We start from the raw sequence: 18,201 nt of genomic DNA, 5'->3' as shown, positions 1-18,201 counted from the left end.
CAAACTATAATACCTCATTGTACTGATATGGCCAGCGGCCCTTTGGTAACACCTCAGAGACATGTTAAAAAAATTGCTGAAGGAGGACTTGACAGCCATCAACTGCTCTAACCTCTACTACAGAACTGGCTTTATAAGGACCCAACTTCCCATAAGTAGACTAAATGCATTATTAAGTAATTATTCCTTGAAATAGGCAGACAAAACATTTAATTAAACATAGAAAAATTCAAGGCATTATTGATTATTGGCACCAGTAATACAGGGACAACTGTTATTCAAAGGAAGGGTTACACATCGTTCATACATGAGATTCAGTGTGAACCTTCTCTCTTGATACTTGGATTTAGACAGAATTTTTGCTTGCCCAAATCAATACAACTGCTGTACTTTAAATGCAAGTTTCCATACAGAGAATGTTTGTTACTCACCTGACAGAAGTGCCAATCCCAGCTACATGAGGTGAGTGCAGTAAAATAGTATGGACAAAAGTCTACAATGCAGCTTCTTTCACTGTAGAAGTTCTCGAAGGAAACACAACTAAAGAACCCATCGTCTCATAGCATATTTCACCAGCCATGTTTTGGGATTTAATTTTTCCTGCTCTTTTCCACCATTTAAAAATGGTGGTTTTAAGAAAGAGAGTATAGAAATTAAAAAATGTTATCTTCTACAGCTTTGCTACATGGCAAAGTGGATTAAAAAGAACTCTTTCCCTTCTAAATCCACTGTTTGGTTCTGCTGGGCAGGAATGAGACTGAAAAGTGCCAAAATAAAAACCTCACATATACTTTGTTGTCCAGGTGCATTACAATTTGGTTATGCAAAAAGCAAGTTTAAAGTGTCAATGACAGTGGGGAGATGCACCAATTTCTTTTCTTGCTGAGAAGCATCACGAAAGCATCTATTAAAATTTGCAATTGCTCACAAGTTTTAGACCAGTGTCTAAAATCGTGGGTGTGTTAGCTTTCTGCAGAGGCAGGCAGGCGATGACGTAAGAGAAGAGCACTGGGAAGCCAGCTTCTAATCTTTTCATACTAACTGAACTTCCAAACTGAGTGCAAACAGCTAGAAGCTTTCATGGTGCCACACCACAGAGGTCTCTTCTTTGGCTGAACTGCAGCATACAGCTTTCCCAAAAGAACAGGGAAAGGCTCTGGTGGAAAATACTGTCTGTACACTCTAATATTCTGGACAGGACAAAAAACAACTACTCAAGAATTACAGTGAGGAAAGGGTTGAATGATACTGCAGATAAAAAAACGCATCCAGCACCAGCAGATGTTACACTTCCGGTCTTTACAGAAATAATAATTCCTGCAGGCCAGGAAAATGAGAAGCAGTAATGAAAGGCTAGAAAGGTAAAGGGGAAAAATAACTCCAAGCAAATAAAAGGACACCACAAAGTATCTGGCTACATTTATTTCTGAAATTATTCTTTAAGGCACAAAATAAATCTAAAAAATAGGGCTGGATGTATGAGGGGAGGGGCAGAGAAATTATCTGAGCTAGAGAGGTGTGAATGCAGTCTCTACAATCCAGTTTCAGACATGACCTGGGAATGCTCCCAGTGTGAGCTGGGGATGATGGTGTAACTAGAGGAGTGTTCTTATTTAGGAGAGGTAGGAGGTAGTGAGGTGATTTAATTTTTTTTTCCACCACCTCCAAATCTACACACATATTGGTTCCCTGGCCATACTCAAGTTCCCTTCCCTCCCCTCAGAGAGCTCATTACAGTTTGTAAAATAAGACCAGACCACTCAATCTTCCAGTACAAAAGTGAGACCTTGAATCACCTGTCGTATCACAGCCTGCCGAAAGAGTGGTGGAGGGCAAGAGGTAAATCTGTTCTTGCCCTCATGTTAGTGCCTTGATAGATACTACAGATGTGTATGTTCTGCTTCAGACAAACTGTAATTTATTATTTTGTTCCCACTCTGAAGCAGAATCCCAGGCATCCAGTGTGCCCTTGGATAAAGGGTAGGCTGGCATCTAGGTGGAACAGCTGTCATGGAAGGGAAAATGAAATTTTCAAATAGCCCATGACTTGAGCTATCCAAAAAAAAACAGGCTCTCTTGCTGCAGGTGAGACTTTATTTTTCTTTTGGTTCTGAATGCATGTAGTGTATCACACAACTGTCTAAAATAATCCTGCAGAGAGTGGATTTAAAAGTGTATTTCATGCATGGGATCAACCCCCCCCAAAACTGGAGTAATTCTTGGTAGCAGGGCAGATGTAAAGGCTCCAAAGATCTCTAGTTTAACTGCTCTGGGAAGAAATCACATCTGTGGACTGGGGGTCACAGAAGGGTCCAAACCGTCCATAGATGTCCTTAGCCCGGACGGCAAAGTAGTATTTACTGCCAGACACAAACTGCGTAAGAGTGCATGCCATAGGTAGAGGGAGGGCCTTCACTTCTCCAATCTTCTTCCACTGGGAGGGCACAGTGGCACTCGGGTCCTCGTGGTAGGCATAGAGATGGTAACTGTCCACAGTGGCACAGCTCCGGTCCACCTCCATGACACTCCATGACAGCACAATACCATTCTGGCTTTGTACTCGTGCCAGCTTCAGCTGTGGCTTTTGAGGCAGAGAAGTGTTGGCAGCTTCAGGGGGCAGACGTGGTGGCTGTAGTGCCTCTGGGAGTGGGGCAGGATGTACAGGGCGTGGTGGCTCCTAAGCAACATAAGAGCAGTAAGGGAAAGGTCAGAGGCTACAGCAGTGGAAGGAGACTTTAATTCATCATTCCCCAGGTAAATGGAAGCAAATGAGCCTGCAATCACCCAACCATCACAACTCTAAGTCCTGTGTGCAGAGGTAAGAGAGCAGTAGTAAAGGTTGAGAAGTGGTGGGACCAAGGATGCCAGAGGTTTTTATATATATAACATATAAATCCCTAGCTGTACAGATGATCATTGCCACAGTTACTTCCCTATATCCTCTTTGCTTCCCCTCACTAGAGGTGATGGACTGTACACTGTGCCCTTTACCAACTAAGCAGGAAGGTTCACAATGACTTTGAGCTAATCTACATTTGAGCTGCTGTTCCCACATTACCCAAAACACCCCAGGCAGTGGATTAAGCTGACAACTCATCATCTTTTCAACAGGCAGGTTTTCAGTCATGAAAGGAAGAATGGGTAACAATGCCACACACATGGATTTTATCACTTTAAATTGATCACAAAAGCTCAGCCTCAGTTTCCAGAAAATTTTGAAATAAGAGCACAAACGTGGCTTTCCATTGTTTTTAATACCACAGAAACAGTCCTAGGTCTCTCGTTTATGTTAATTAAGATGAATTCAGGAATGCGGTTACAATGAGTACGAAATTTTGTTATTTTTCAAGCCAGGGGCCTTTCAGGTTGGAATCTGGAGTAGTTTTTACCATCTTAACCGTTCTGTGTGATATTGGCTTGATATAGTCTCATCATTAATCACTGGAGAATGCATGAAGCTGAATGGTGGTGTGCTGGTTTCAGCTGGGATAGAGTTAGTTTTCTTCACAGTAGCTAGTATGGGGCTGTGTTTTGGATTTGTGCTGAAAACGGTGTTGATAACACAGAGATGTTTTCGTTACTGCTGAGCAGTGGTGACAGAGAGTCAAGGCCTTTTCTGCTCCTCACACCACTCCACCAGTGAGTAGGCTGGGGGTGCACAAGAAGTTGGGAGGGGACACAGCTGGGACAGCTGACCCCAACTGACCAAAGGGATATCCCATACCATGTGACATCATGCTCAGCATATAAAGCTGGGGGAAGGAGGAGGAAGCGGGGGATGTTGGGAGTGATGGCGTTTGTCTTCCCAAGTAACTGTTACACGTGTTGCAGCCCTGCTTTCCTGGAGATGGCTGAACACCTGCCTGCCGATGGGAAGCAGTGAATGAATTCCTTGTTTTGCTTTGCTTGTGCTCCCGGCTTTTGCTTTACCCATTAAACTGTCTTTATATCACCCCACAAGTTTTCTCACTTTTACTCTTCTGATTCTCCTCCCCCATTCCACTGGGGGGGGTGAGCGAGCAGCTGTGTGGGCCTTAGTTGCCGTCTGAGGTTAAACTACGACAGGTGTCTAGACTGAAAGAACGGTGAGCCACCTTGTTGGCAATGTATTTACTATTTCAGGACATCACAAGTGATGTGACTGCCCAACAGTGAATATGCTAGCAATGAATTTGGTTCAGTCTCAACAACAGAACCGTATGAAATGAGTCAGAGTAAATTCTCAAATACTTACAAAAAGGGGTTTGAAGTGACGCAGAAGTAACTACCGCCAACAGTGATTAAAAAACCCTCTGAAATTTGGGAGTTGGCAATCTTGAGGATCTTATCTGTACCTAGTTCTCCTACCCCAGTTTTGCCAACAGCTATACTGAGAAACTGGTCATCCAATTCGTAGCCAAACCATGACTAAACTTTTTAGTGGCAGTTCTTCTGTGCCCTTGACTCTACAAGTCACCTGCAGACAATTCACGCACCATTTTTCAGTATGTGCTACTGGTGATCTGGAGAACTCTGGGGTAAGCTAATAGATTGCATAGCTTTTACCATTCTTGGCAGAAGTTGCTGTAGGTGACAGGGTGGTGCTATGCACGTGAACTGGCTGCAAAGCAACTACAAGGCATTTCACTATTCTGCCGTTCACACTAAGAAGCAATCTGAAAGACATTAATGCAGAGACAAGTCTGTAAACTGCATTAAGTAATTTAAAAACGAATACTCACAGCATGCACTTGTGGTGGTCGATGATGCACTGTAAGCTGAGGTGCTCCAGATCCGAGAGTTAGTCCGTTGTTCACAACATATGCAGTTGTCTGAGGCATTCGTACTGTCATACCTGTAAGAAGCACAGTGAATACTTTGAGTATTCAATACTTAAAATCAGCTAAACAGAACACCGGAAGAGCAACTCCTTGGTTCAGTTGGATGACACCAAATTTCAAACTGACACAGTCTCCTCAAACTGCCAGCAGACTGATGAAGTACTGCACAACAACAAAACTACCTCCCATCCCCTAAAGCTGTAAAAGTGAAACACAGCAAGTGCTTATGTCTGCAGAGGGAACAGAATGATGTTTTAGTAATTTGTAGCATGAAAGGAATGGGTGGGGAGGGGAAGTGTGGGAGATACAGGGAGTTTAAGTATGAAAAGAAAAATTACATTGCTTTGGGATTCAGAAAGGAAAACATAAATGCTGCTGCAGCAAAATGATACCCACTCAGCATTCAAATGCCAGAATGCTGTGCTGTGGATGGTACCAAAAGCAAAAGATAAGTCGCTGTCCAAGAAGCTTGTCCTCCCTCACAGAATGGACAACACAATGGATGTTACTCACAGGTGTTACTATTTCATTCATTCCCATGGCAAACTGACCTGACTGGCAGGAATAAACTAGGCAATTTTATAACCTTGTGCATAATATCCAGAACTCTTGCAAACTACCAAGTCTTCATTTGTTTTATACTACATCTCACTCTCTTAAGTAACGTTTTGTCCATTTACTGTTGGAACGTGTATGTTCTGTGAGCTCACAGGTTTTGCTCATTTTTATGGGTGGCCTAGTGTGTCCCTCTATTTCTGTCTAGAAATAAAAGATTTGGGGCAATCTCCACCACCCCCTAGTTTCACACTTGTACAAGACGAAGCATTCTAATACTCCAGAAGAGAAGCTCGCAGAGTGACACATGTCAGGAAACTACAGCTGTTGTATTGTAATTTCTTCTCTATATAAACAGCATCAAGCTGGTCTTAAGTGATGAGTGTCAGAAGTCCATGCAATCTGTGAGTGAGGCAGGGAGCTCAGAGTGCCAAATTTTAATGCTTTTATAATAAAGTGCTGAACTCTAGGTAGATGCTTCACATCTTTTTCCTATTGGCACATTTATCGAAGAAGCTAATGAAACTATGCAAACTCTTGTAGGATAAACAGTCACCTGAACTGGCTATTTCTCATAGAATCGTTTTGGTTGGAAAGGACGTTTAAGATCATCACTACCAAGTCCACCACTAAACCATATCCCTAAGCACCACATCTACACGTCTTTTAAATGCTTCCAGGGATGGTGACTCCACCATTTCCCTGGGCAGCCTGTTCCAATGCTTGATAACCCTTTCAGTGAAGAAATTTTTCCTGATATCCAATCTAAACCTCCCCTTGCACAACTTGAGGCCATTTCCTCTCGTCCTATCACTTGTTACCTGGGAGAAAAGACTAGCACCCTCCTCGCTACAACCTCCTTTCAGGTACTTGTAGACAGCAATAAAGTCTCCTCTCAGCCTCCTTTTCTGCAGGCTAAACAACCCCAGTTCCCTCAGCCGCTCCTCATAAGACTTGTTCTCCAGACCCTTCACCAGCTTCATTGCCCTTCTCTGGACTCACTCCAGCACCTCAGTGTCTTTCTTGTAGCGAGGGGCCCAAAACTGAACACAGTGTTCGAGGGGCAGCCTCACCAGTGCCGAGTACTGGGGGACGATCACTTCCCTTCCTCTGCTGGCCACACAATTTCTGATACAAGCCAGGATGCTGGTGGCCTTCTTGGCCACCTGGGCACACTGCTGGCTCATATTCAGCCCCCATCGATCAACACCCCCAGGTCCTTTTCCACCAGGTAGCTTTCCAGCCACTCTTACCCAAGCCTGTAGCGGCACATGGGGTTGTTGTGCCCCAAGTGCAGGACCCGACACTTGGCCTTGTTGAACCTCATACAATTGACCTTGGTCCATTGATCCAGCCTGTCCAGGTCCCTCTGCAGAGCCTTCCTACCCTCAAGCAGATCAACACTCCCGCCCAACTTGGTGTCATCTGCGAACTTACTGAGGGTGCACTCGATCCCCTCGTCCAGATCATTGATAAAAATTAAACAGAACCGGCCCCAACACCAAGCCCTGGGGAACACCACTTGTGACCGGCTGCCAACTGGGTTTAACTCCATTCACCACAACTCTTTGGGCCCGGCCATCCAGTCAGTTTTCTACCCAGCGAACAGTATGCCCATCCAAGCCATGAGCAGGCAGTTTCTCCAGGAGAATGCTGTGGGAAATGCTGTCAAAGGCTTTACTAAAGTCCAGGTAGACAACATCCACAGCCTTTCCCTCATCCAGTAAGTGAGTCATCTTGTCATAGAAGGAGATCAGATTAGTCAAGCAGGACCCGCCTTTCATAAACCCATGCTGATTGGGTCTGATCGCCTGGTTATCCTGTATGTGCCCCATGATAACACTCAAGATGATCTGCTCCATAATCTTCCCCAGCACAGAGGTCAGACTGTCAGGCCTGTAGTTCCCCAGATCCTCCTTCTGGCCCTTCTTGTAGATGGGCACCACATTTGCTATTTCCAGTCACCTGGGACCTCCCCAATTAGCCAGAACTGCTGATAAATGATGGAAAGTGGCTTGGTGAGCAGTTCCATCAGCTCCCTCAGTACCCTTGGGTGGATCCCATCCGGCCCCATAGACATGTGTGTGTCTAAGCAGTGTAGCAGGTCTTTAACCATTTCCCCGTGGATTATGGGGGCTTCATTCTGCTCCCCATCCCTGTCCTCCAGCTCATGAGGCTGGGTACCCGGAGAACAACTGGTCTTACTACTAAAGACTGAGGCAAAGAAGGCATTAAGCACCTCAGCCTTTTCCTCATCCTTTGTCACCATGTTTCCTCCCGCATCCAGTAAAGGATGGGATTCTCCTTGGCCCTCCTCTTGTTGCTAATGTATTTGTAGAAACATTTTTTATTGCCTTTTACGGCAGTGGCCAGATTAAGTTCTAGCTGGGCTTTGGCTCTTCTAATTTTTTCCCCTGCATAGCCTCACAAGATCTTTATAGTCCTCCTGAGTGATCTGCCCCTTCTTCCAAAGCTCATAAACGCTCCTTTTTCTACCTGAGTTCCAGACAAAGCTCTCTGTTCAGCCAGGCTGGTCTTCCCCACCGGCTCCTCTTTCAGCACATGGGGATGGCCTGCTCCTGCACCTTTAAGATTTCATTCTTGAAGAGTGTCCAGCCTTCCTGGACCCCTTTGCCCTTCAGGACTGCCTCCCAAGGGACTGTGTCAACCAGTCTCTTAAACAGGCCAAAGTCTGCCCTCCAGAAGTCCATGGTGGCAGTTCTGCTGACCCCCTTCCTTACTTCTCCAAGAATCGAAAACTCTACCATTTCATAATGACTATGCCCAAGACAGCCACAAGTCCTTCCCTGTTTGCAAAAAGGAGGTCCAGCAGGGCACCTTCCCTAGTTGGCTCTCTCACCAGCTGTGTCAGGAAGTTATCTCCCACACACTCCAGGAACCTCCTAGAGTGTTTCCTCTCTGCTGTATCGTATGTCCAGCAGACATCTGGTAAGTTAAAGTCCCCCCACGAGAACAAGGGCAACTGATCGTGCAACTTCTCCCAGCTGCTTATAGAATATTTCATCTACCTCCTCATCCTGGTTGGGTGGTCTACAGCAGACTCCCACCATGGTATCTGCCTTGTTGGCCTTCCCCCTGATCCTTACCCATAAACACTCGACCCTATCGTCAACATCCTCAAGCTCTAGACAGTGAAAACACTCCCTAACATACAGCACCGCTCCACCCCCTCTCCTACCTTGCCTATCCCTCCTGAAAAGTTTATAGCCTTCCATTGCAGCACTCCAGTTGTGCGAGTCATCCCACCACGTTTCTGTGACAGCAACTATTTCATAGTTTTCCTGTCACACAATGGCTTCCAGCTCCTCCTGTTTGTTGCCCGTGCTGCGTGCATTGGTGTAGATGCACTTCAGTTGGGCTATTGATCCTGCCACCTTTGTTGGGGGGAGAAGCCCTAATTCCTGTATGACCATTCTGGGGCACTTCTGTGGTTTCTAAACCATCACCAACCCTTGGTGTCCCTGTTGCCGCATGGCTCTCCATCTCCCACCACCACTGAGCTGGCAGACCGAAGGACCTCGCTAGCACGCTGTCCCTCAAACACTCTTGTGCCACCCCCAGGCTTATCTCTAGCAAGCCTGGTTTTATCCCCTTCTCCCTTCCATACTAGTTTAAAGCTCTTTCAACTCCTCCGCATAGACCCTTTTCCCCCTTTGAGACAGGTGTCCTGGTTTGGCCTAAACCAGGCCGATTTTCCTTTCAGTGATTTTTACTTTCAGCTAAGTCTCCTCTAACTAACTGCATGTTTTTGCAGACAGTGTCTGCTTCCAGGACTGATAACGCTCGAAGTTTGTAGTTATCACTGAGGCACCGGTAGGGATGTTGTGCAGAAAGGCTCTTGCTGTACTTATTCTTGAGAGAAACCAAGGTCACTGCTGAATTCCTCATTGCTTACGAGTGAAGAGCCGAAGGGGGGTCGCAGCTGCAGTGGGAAGCAGACAGGGCAGGTGACCCAAAATTGACCAACGAGGGTATTCCATCCCATACACGTCATTCTCGGTATAAAGTGGGGGGATCACGAGGGTCTGGCTCTCTTTCTGCTATGGCCGGTGTCCAAGGAGGACTCCGTCTGTTTTCCTGCTGCCCCCGATCCCGATCCGTGCGTTCCTGAATCCAGCTCTCGACCATCGCTAGGCCCAGGCTGGGCCTTCCCGGAGCCTGCCCTGCAGTGCCGGTGGTGACGTGGCTGACTTCAGGGGAGCTCAATCTTGGTTTTGTATATATATTTGTATATATTTGATTATTTCTATTATTATTATTATACTTTTTTTTTTCATTATTATAGTTTATTAAAACTGTTTTAATTTTCCAACCCAGAAGTCTCTCTCCCTTTTCCCTTTCCCTTTCCCTCTGGGGGGAGGGGGGGGATAACAGAGGGCATCTGCCGCAGGTTTAATCGCCAGCCCAGCTTTAAACCGTGACAGACAGGTGTACCCCATCTGCAGCCAGCAGGCCTGGTGTCATGTAGATGGACCCATGATCAAAGAACCCAAAATCATGCTGGTACACCAGTCTCAGAGCCAGGAACTGATCTTCTGGCTCTTCCTCTTTCTTCCTTCATCACACCCTGAAACTGGAGGGATAGAGGAGAACACTACTTGTGCCCCTGACCCCTTAACCAGTCAACCCAAGTCCCTGAAGTCTCCCTTAATTGCCCTCTGACTTCTCATAGCTACTTCCTCACTGCCAACCTGACATATCAATAATGGATAATAATCTGAAGGCCTTACCAGGGTGGGAAGCTCCCTCTTCGCATCTTTAACCCAGGCCCCAGGGAGCCAGCAGACCCCTGTGAAGCGGGTCGGGTCTGGTCTGCATATTGGGCCTTCTGTTCCCTTCAGGACGGAGTCTCCCAAGACAATGACCTGTCTTTTTTTCTTTATGGATGCTGTTTTGATGCAGGGCTTAGGTCGACTTAACCCGGCAGCAGAGAATCACAGAATCAATCAGGTTGGAAGAGACCTCAGGGATCATCGAGTCCAACCATTGCCCTGACACCATCATGTCAACTAGACCATGGCACTAAGTGCCATGTCCAGTCTTTTCTTAAACACATCCAGAGATGGTGACTCCACCACCTCCCTGGGCAGCCCATTCCAATGTCTAATGACACTTTCTGAAAAGAAATTCTTCCTAATGTCCAACCTGAACCTCCCCTGGCGAAGCTTGAGGCTATGTCCTCTTGTCCTATCACTAGTTGCCTGGGAGAAGAGGCCGACTCCCACTTCACTACAACCTCCCTTCAGGTAGTTGTAGACTGCAATAAGGTGACCTCTGAGCCTCCTCTTCTCCAGGCTAAACAACCCCAGCTCCCTCAGCTGTTCCTCATAGGTCATACCCTCCAGACCCTTCACCAGCTTGGTCACCCTCCTCTGGACTCACTCCAACACCTCAACATCTTTCTTGAAGTGCGGGGCCCAGAACTGGACACAGTATTCAAGGTGCGGCCTCACCAGTGGCGAGTAGAGAGGGATGATCACTTCCCTAGACCAGCTGGCTACACTATTCCTAATAGAGGCCAGGATGCCATTGGCCTTCTTGGCCACCTGGGCACACTGCTGGCTCATGTTTAGCCGGCTGTCGATCAGCACCCCCAGGTCTCTTTCCGACAGGCCACTCTCTAACCACCCTTCCCCCCAGCCTGTAGCGCTGCATGGGGTTGTTGTGGCTGAAGTGTAAGACCCGGCACTTGTTCTTGTTGAACCTCATGCTGTTGGTCTCGGCCCATCTATCTAACCTGTCCAGATCCCTCTGTAGGGCCTTCCTACCCTCCGGCAGATCGACACTTCCACCAAGTTTGGTGTCATCTGCAAATTTACTGAGGTTGCGCTCAATCCCTACATCTAGATCATCTATAAAGACATTGAACAGCGCCAGCCCCAGAACTGAGCCCTGGGGAACACCGCTAGTGACTGGCCGACAGTTGGACTTTGCCCCATTCACCACCACTCTCTGGGCTCGGCCATCCAGCCAGTTTTTAACCCATCGAAGAGTCCACCCATCCAAGCCCCGGGCAGCCATTTTGTCTAGGAGGATGCTGTGGGAGACAGTGTCGAATGCCTTACTGAAGTCTAGATAGACTACATCCACAGCCCTGCCCTCATCTACTAAGCGGGTCACTTGGTCATAGAAGGAGATCAGGTTGGTCAAACAGGACCTGCCTTTCATGAATCCATGTTGGCTGGCCCCGATGCCCCCATTGTACTGCATGTGCCGTGTAATGGCACTCAGGATGATCTGTTCCATCACCTTGCCTGGCACCGAGGTCAGGCTGACAGGTCTATAGTTCCCTGGATATTCCTTCTGGCCCTTCTTGTAGATGGGCGTTACATTTGCTAATTTCCAGTCAGCTGGAACTTCTCCAATTAACCAGGAATGCTGGCAGATAATCGAGAGTGGTTTGGTAAGTTCATCTGCCAGTTCCTTCATTACTCTGAGGTGAATCCCATCCAGGCCCATAACCTTGTGGGTGTCCAACTGGCACAGCAGGTCACTAACCGTCTCCTCCTGGATTACGGAGGGTTCACAGAGCCCCCCGTCCCTAACTTCAGGCTCTGGGGGACGAGTCTCCTGAGGACAACTGGTCTTGACATTAAAGACCGAGGCAAAGAAGGCATTGAGCACCTCTGCCTTTTCCTCACCCCCTGACACTACACTACCCACCTCATTCAGCAAGTGGTGGAGGCTCTCCTTGACCCTCCTTTTGTTGTTAATGTATTTGTAGAAGCTTTTTTTGTTATCTTTGACTGTAGCAGCCAAATCAAGCTCTAATTGAGCTTTGGCCTTTCTAATCTTCTCCCTACATGACCTGGCAACATCCCTATAGACCTCCCAAGTTACCCGACCCTTCTTCCAGAGCAAGTAGGCTCTCTTTTTTTCCTTAAGTTCTAGCCTAAGTTCTCTGTTTAACCAGGCCGGTCTTTTTCCCCGACGGCTTGTCTTCCTACACACCAGGTCAGCCTGCTCCTGAATATTTATCAATTCCCTTTTGAAGCATGTCCAGCCTTCCTGGACTCCTTTGCCCTTCAGGACCAACGCCCAAGGGACTCTGTTCACCAACCTCTTAAACAGGCTAAAGTCTGCCCGCTGGAAATCTAAGGCAGAAGTTCTGCTCTTGCCCCTCCTTACATCCGGATCAGGATGAAGAGGGTGATGAGGCCTTCTACAGGCAGCTGAGAGCAGTCTCGCAATTACAGGGCCTGGTTGTCACGGGGGATTTCAACTACCCTGATATTTGCTGGGAGGACTACTCAGCCAGCCAGCCTCAGTCCAGGAGGTTCCTCCAGTGCATTGATGATAACTTTCTGATGCAAATGGTGGATGAGCCAACTAGGAGAGGAGCGCTGCTGGATCTTATCCTCACTAACAAGGAGGGTCTGGTTGAAGAGGTGAAGGTTGAGGGCAGCCTTGGTTGTAGTGACCATGAGATGGTAGAGTTCAGGATCTCATGTGGCAGGAACAGAATAGCTAGCAGAATCACAACCCTGGACTTCAGGAGGGCCAACTTTGGCCTTTTCAAGCAATTGCTAGGGGAAATCCCATGGGACAGGGTACTAGAAGGTAAGGGGGCCCAAGATAGTTGGTTAGCATTCAAGGACTGCTTCTTCTGAGCTCAAGATCGGAGCATCCCAGCAGGTAGGAAGTCAAGGAAGGGTACCAGGAGACCTGCATGGTTAAACAGGGAACTGCTGGGCAAACTCAAGTGGAAGAAGAGGGTGTACAGATCATGGAAGGTGGGGCTGGCCACTTGGGAGGAATATAAGTCTGTTGTCAGAGGATGTAGGGAGGCAACTAGGAAAGCTAAGGCCTCCTTGGAATTAAACCTTGCAAGAGAGGTCAAGGACAACAGAAAGGGCTTCTTCAAATACATTGCAGGTAAAGCCAACACTAGAGGCAATGTAGGCCCACTGATGAATGAGGTGGGGGCCCTGGAGACAGAGGATACAAAGAAGGCGGAGTTACTGAATGCCTTCTTTGCCTCTGTCTATACTGCTGGAGGCTGTCCTGAGGAGCCCCGGACCTCTGAGGCCCCAGAAGAAGTCAGGATAGAGGAGGAATCTGTCTTGGTAGATGAGGGCTGGGTCAGGGACCAATTAAGCAACCTGGACGTCCATAAATCCATGGGCCCCGATGGGATGCATCCGCGGGTGCTGAGGGAGCTGGCGGAAGTCATTGCTAGGCCACTCTCCATCATCTTTGCTAAGTCGTGGGCAACGGGAGAGGTGCCTGAGGACTGGAGGAAAGCGAATGTCACTCCAGTCTTCAAAAAGGGCAAGAAGGAGGATCCGGGTAACTATAGACCGGTCAGCCTCACCTCCATCCCCGGAAAGGTGATGGAACAACTTGTTCTTGGTGCTGTCTCTAGGCACATCAAGGATAGGGGGATCATTAGGGGCAGTCAGCATGGCTTCACCAAGGGGAAGTCATGCTTAACCAACTTGATAGCCTTTTATGAGGACGTAACCCGGTGGATAGATGATGGTAAAGCTGTGGATGTGGTCTATCTCGATTTCAGTAAGGCGTTTGACACAGTCTCCCACAGCATCCTCGCAGCTAAACTGAGGAAGTGTGGTCTGGATGATCGGGTAGTGAGGTGGCTTGTGAAATGGCTGAAGGAAAGAAGCCAGAGAGTGGTGGTCAATGGGACAGAGGCCAGTTGGAGGCCTGTGTCTAGCGGAGTCCCTCAAGGGTCGGTACTGGGACCAGTACTATTCAATATATTCATTAATGACTTGGATGAGGGAATAGAGTGCACTGTCAGCAAGTTCGCTGATGACACAAAACTGGGAGGAGTGGCTGACACACCGGAAGGCTGCGCAGCCATTCAGAGGGACCTAGACAGGCTGGAGAGTTGGGCGGGGAGAAACTTAATGAAATATAACAAGGGCAAGTGTAGAGTCCTGCATCTGGGCAAGAACAACCCCATGTACCAGTACAAGCTGGGGACAGAGCTGTTGGAGAGCAGCGTAGGGGAAAGGGACCTGGGGGTCCTAGTGGACAGCAGGATGACCATGAGCCAGCAGTGTGCCCTTGTGGCCAAGAAGGCCAATGGCATCCTGGGGTGTATTAGAAGGGGTGTGGTTAGCAGGTCAAGAGAGGTTCTCCTCCCCCTCTACTCTGCCCTGGTGAGGCCGCATCTGGAATATTGTGTCCAGTTCTGGGCCCCTCAGTTCAAGAAGGACAGGGAACTGCTAGAGAGAGTCCAGCGCAGAGCCACGAAGATGATTAAGGGGGTGGAACATCTCCCTTATGAGGAGAGGCTGAGGGAGCTGGGTCTCTTTAGCTTAGAGAAGAGGAGACTGAGGGGTGACCTCATTAATGTTTATAAATATGTAAAGGGCAAGTGTCATGAGGATGGAGCCAGGCTCTTCTCAGTGACATCCCTTGACAGGACAAGGGGCAATGGGTGCAAGCTGGAACACAGAAGGTTCCGCATAAATATGAGGAAAAACTTCTTTACGGTGAGGGTGACCGAACACTGGAACAGGCTGCCCAGAGAGGTTGTGGAGTCTCCTTCTCTGGAGACATTCAAAACCCGCCTGGACGCGTTCCTGTGTGATATGGTCTAGGCAATCCTGCCCCGGCAGGGGGATTGGACTAGATGATCTTTCGAGGTTCCTTCCAATCCCTAACATTCTGTGATTCTGTGATTCTGTGATCCCCCACTATCAAAAACCCTAACATTTCATGGTCACTATTCCCAAGACGGCCACTGACCCTCACATCTCCCACTAGTCCTTCTCTGTTCACAAACAACAGGTCAAGCAGGGCCCCTCCTCTACTGGGCTCATTTACCACTTGCATGAGGAAGTTGTCCTCCACACATTCTAGGAACCTCCTAGATTGCTTCCTCTCTGCCATGTTGTATTTCCAGCAGACATCCAGTAAGTTGAAGTTGCCCATGAGTACAAGGGCTGGCGACCAGGCAGCTTCTGACAGCCGCTTGTAAAACACCTCGTCCACCTGCTCATCCTGGTTGGGTGGTGTATAACAGACTCCCACCGTAACGTCCGCCCTGCCGACCTTCCCCCTGATCAGAGATCTAGCACCTCTGAGCTAGTTGAGCCATCCTCCTCACTACTGTCCTAGTCCCCTTCCAGAGCTTCATACCTATTACTCAGGGGCACCTGGGATGGCGGGGCAGTCATGGCGGCGATGCACCTGCTGTGCCTGCTGCGGCAGGCAGGAACTTGCTGCCATTGCCCCATATCCCTTAAGTCCCTCTGTTCAGCTATGCAGAGAGGACCAGGAATCCCCCGTCACGTGCCCTGTCTGCCTGTCGTGTCTGTCCCAGGGAAGGTAGGGTGCGATTCCCATAGTCTCTCTCTCACTCTCCCTGATACTCCTCAACCTACTCACCTCCTCTCAGAGCTCCGTCACCAAGTGCAGAAGTTCCTCTACCTGGGCGCACCTCCCACAGGTGTGCTCACTGCTGCTGTCCGGTGCTGGCATGAGAGCAGGGCAGACCCTGCAGCTGACATCTGGATTCTCATCTATGAGAATCCAATCAAATATGCTGTTTTAGCCTGACTGTGATTCTATCTCAGGAAATTACAATGATCTGAAGATGGACAGAAATCACAGAATCACAGAATCACAGAATGTTAGGGATTGGAAGGGACCTCGAAAGATCATCTAGTCCAATCCCCCTGCCGGAGCAGGATTGCCTAGACCATATCACACAGGAACGCGTCCAGGCGGGTTTTGAATGTCTCCAGAGAAGGAGACTCCACAACCTCTCTGGGCAGCCTGTTCCAGTGTTCGGTCACCCTCACCGTAAAGAAGTTTTTCCTCATATTTATGCGGAACCTTCTGTGTTCCAGCTTGCACCCATTGCCCCTTGTCCTGTCAAGGGATGTCACTGAGAAGAGCCTGGCTCCATCCTCATGACACTTGCCCTTTACATATTTATAAACATTAATGAGGTCACCCCTCAGTCTCCTCTTCTCTAAGCTAAAGAGACCCAGCTCCCTCAGCCTCTCCTCATAAGGGAGATGTTCCACCCCCTTAATCATCTTCGTGGCTCTGCGCTGGACTCTCTCTAGCAGTTCCCTGTCCTTCTTGAACTGAGGGGCCCAGAACTGGACACAATATTCCAGATGCGGCCTCACCAGGGCAGAGTAGAGGGGGAGGAGAACCTCTCTTGACCTGCTAACCACACCCCTTCTAATACACCCCAGGATGCCATTGGCCTTCTTGGCCACAAGGGCACACTGCTGGCTCATGGTCATCCTGCTGTCCACTAGGACCCCCAGGTCCCTTTCCCCTACGCTGCTCTCCAACAGCTCTGTCCCCAACTTGTACTGGTACATGGGGTTGTTCTTGCCCAGATGCAGGACTCTATACTTGTCCTTGTTATATTTCATTAAGTTTCTCCCCGCCCAACTCTCCAGCCTGTCCAGGTCTCTCTGAATGGCTGCGCAGCCTTCCGGTGTGTCAGCCACTCCTCCCAGTTTTGTGTCATCAGCGAACTTGCTGACAGTGCACTCTATTCCCTCATCCAAGTCATTAATGAATATATTGAATAGAACTGGTCCCAGTACCGACCCTTGAGGGACTCCGCTAGACACAGGCCTCTGTCCCATTGACCACCACTCTCTGGCTTCTTTCCTTCAGCCATTTCACAAGCCACCTCACTACCCGATCATCCAGACCACACTTCCTCAGTTTAGCTGCGAGGATGCTGTGGGAGACTGTGTCAAACGCCTTACTGAAATCGAGACAGACCACATCCACAGCTTTACCATCATCTATCCACCAGGTTACGTCCTCATAAAAGGCTATCAAGTTGGTTAAGCATGACTTCCCCTTGGTGAAGCCATGCTGACTGCCCCTAATGATCCCCCTATCCTTGATGTGCCTAGAGACAGCACCAAGAACAAGTTGTTCCATCACCTTTCCGGGGATGGAGGTGAGGCTGACCGGTCTATAGTTACCCGGGTCCTCCTTCTTGCCCTTTTTGAAGACTGGAGTGACATTCGCTTTCCTCCAGTCCTCAGGCACCTCTCCCGTTGCCCACGACTTAGCAAAGATGATGGAGAGTGGCCTAGCAATGACTTCCGCCAGCTCCCTCAGCACCCACGGGTGCATCCCATCAGGGCCCATGGATTTATGGACGTCCAGGTTGCTTAATTGGTCCCTGACCCAGCCCTCATCAACCAAGACAGATTCCTCCTCTATCCTGACTTCTTCTGGGGCCTCAAAGGTCCTAAATGCCTTAATAAGATACAAATTACAAATTTAGCGTTATTTCTGGGCAGGCATACTACTTGGTTGAGGTAGAAGTACAAAACTACAAGGCTAAAAGGGATCAACAGGATCGCTTTTTTGTTAACCATATGTGAAACCTCTCTACCCAGTATGCAAATACGAAGCCTTAAAATAATCTGTATTCTAACTAAACTGGTCTTTTATCTACTCAGGCTAACCATCTGGCTTCCTTGTCCTGAGGTACGTGAAATGCACAGTGCTATGGAAGAACCATCATTTTCTTATGTCTTATGTGGCTTGTCAGACAATAGTACTGTATAATACACAGACATACTTTTCAAGCCAGAATAACAGAACTGCCTCTAACAGAATCACAGAAAAGTCCAGGTTTGAAGGGACCTCTGGAGATTATTGGGCTCAATCTTCTGTTGAAAGAATGCTCTTTGATTAGGTTATGCAGGGTCTAGTCAAGCTGAATCTTAATTATTTTGGTGGAAACATGCCTTGATTTCTGAGAATTTGTAAGCAGACAACTGAAGGATAAGCATTCATTGTATCACTCGACCATCAGGTCAGAAGCACGTTACACAGAGAT

General features: G+C 48.3%; 1 protein-coding gene across 2 annotated transcripts in view; it reads right to left on the bottom strand.

Annotated features, from left to right (window-relative positions):
• Positions 1-1,409: 1,409 nt before the first annotated feature.
• Positions 1,410-18,201, bottom strand: part of ATF7IP (activating transcription factor 7 interacting protein) — a 130,166-nt gene continuing 113,374 nt past the window's right edge. For both annotated transcript variants that reach the window (XM_068400346.1, XM_068400347.1), the window contains exons 14-15: positions 4,722-4,834; positions 1,410-2,677 (exon numbers count right to left, since the gene is read on the bottom strand). In XM_068400346.1, the coding sequence (XP_068256447.1) occupies positions 2,261-2,677; positions 4,722-4,834 (530 nt within the window). In that variant the 3' untranslated portion in view covers positions 1,410-2,260. The remainder of the gene's footprint in view (positions 2,678-4,721; positions 4,835-18,201) is intronic.

Source organism: Nyctibius grandis, chromosome 5, assembly GCF_013368605.1.
Source record: "Nyctibius grandis isolate bNycGra1 chromosome 5, bNycGra1.pri, whole genome shotgun sequence".
Lineage (NCBI taxonomy): Eukaryota > Metazoa > Chordata > Aves > Nyctibiiformes > Nyctibiidae > Nyctibius > Nyctibius grandis.
Note: the sequence above shows the minus strand (reverse complement) of the source record. Positions and strands in the feature narration are given on the sequence as shown.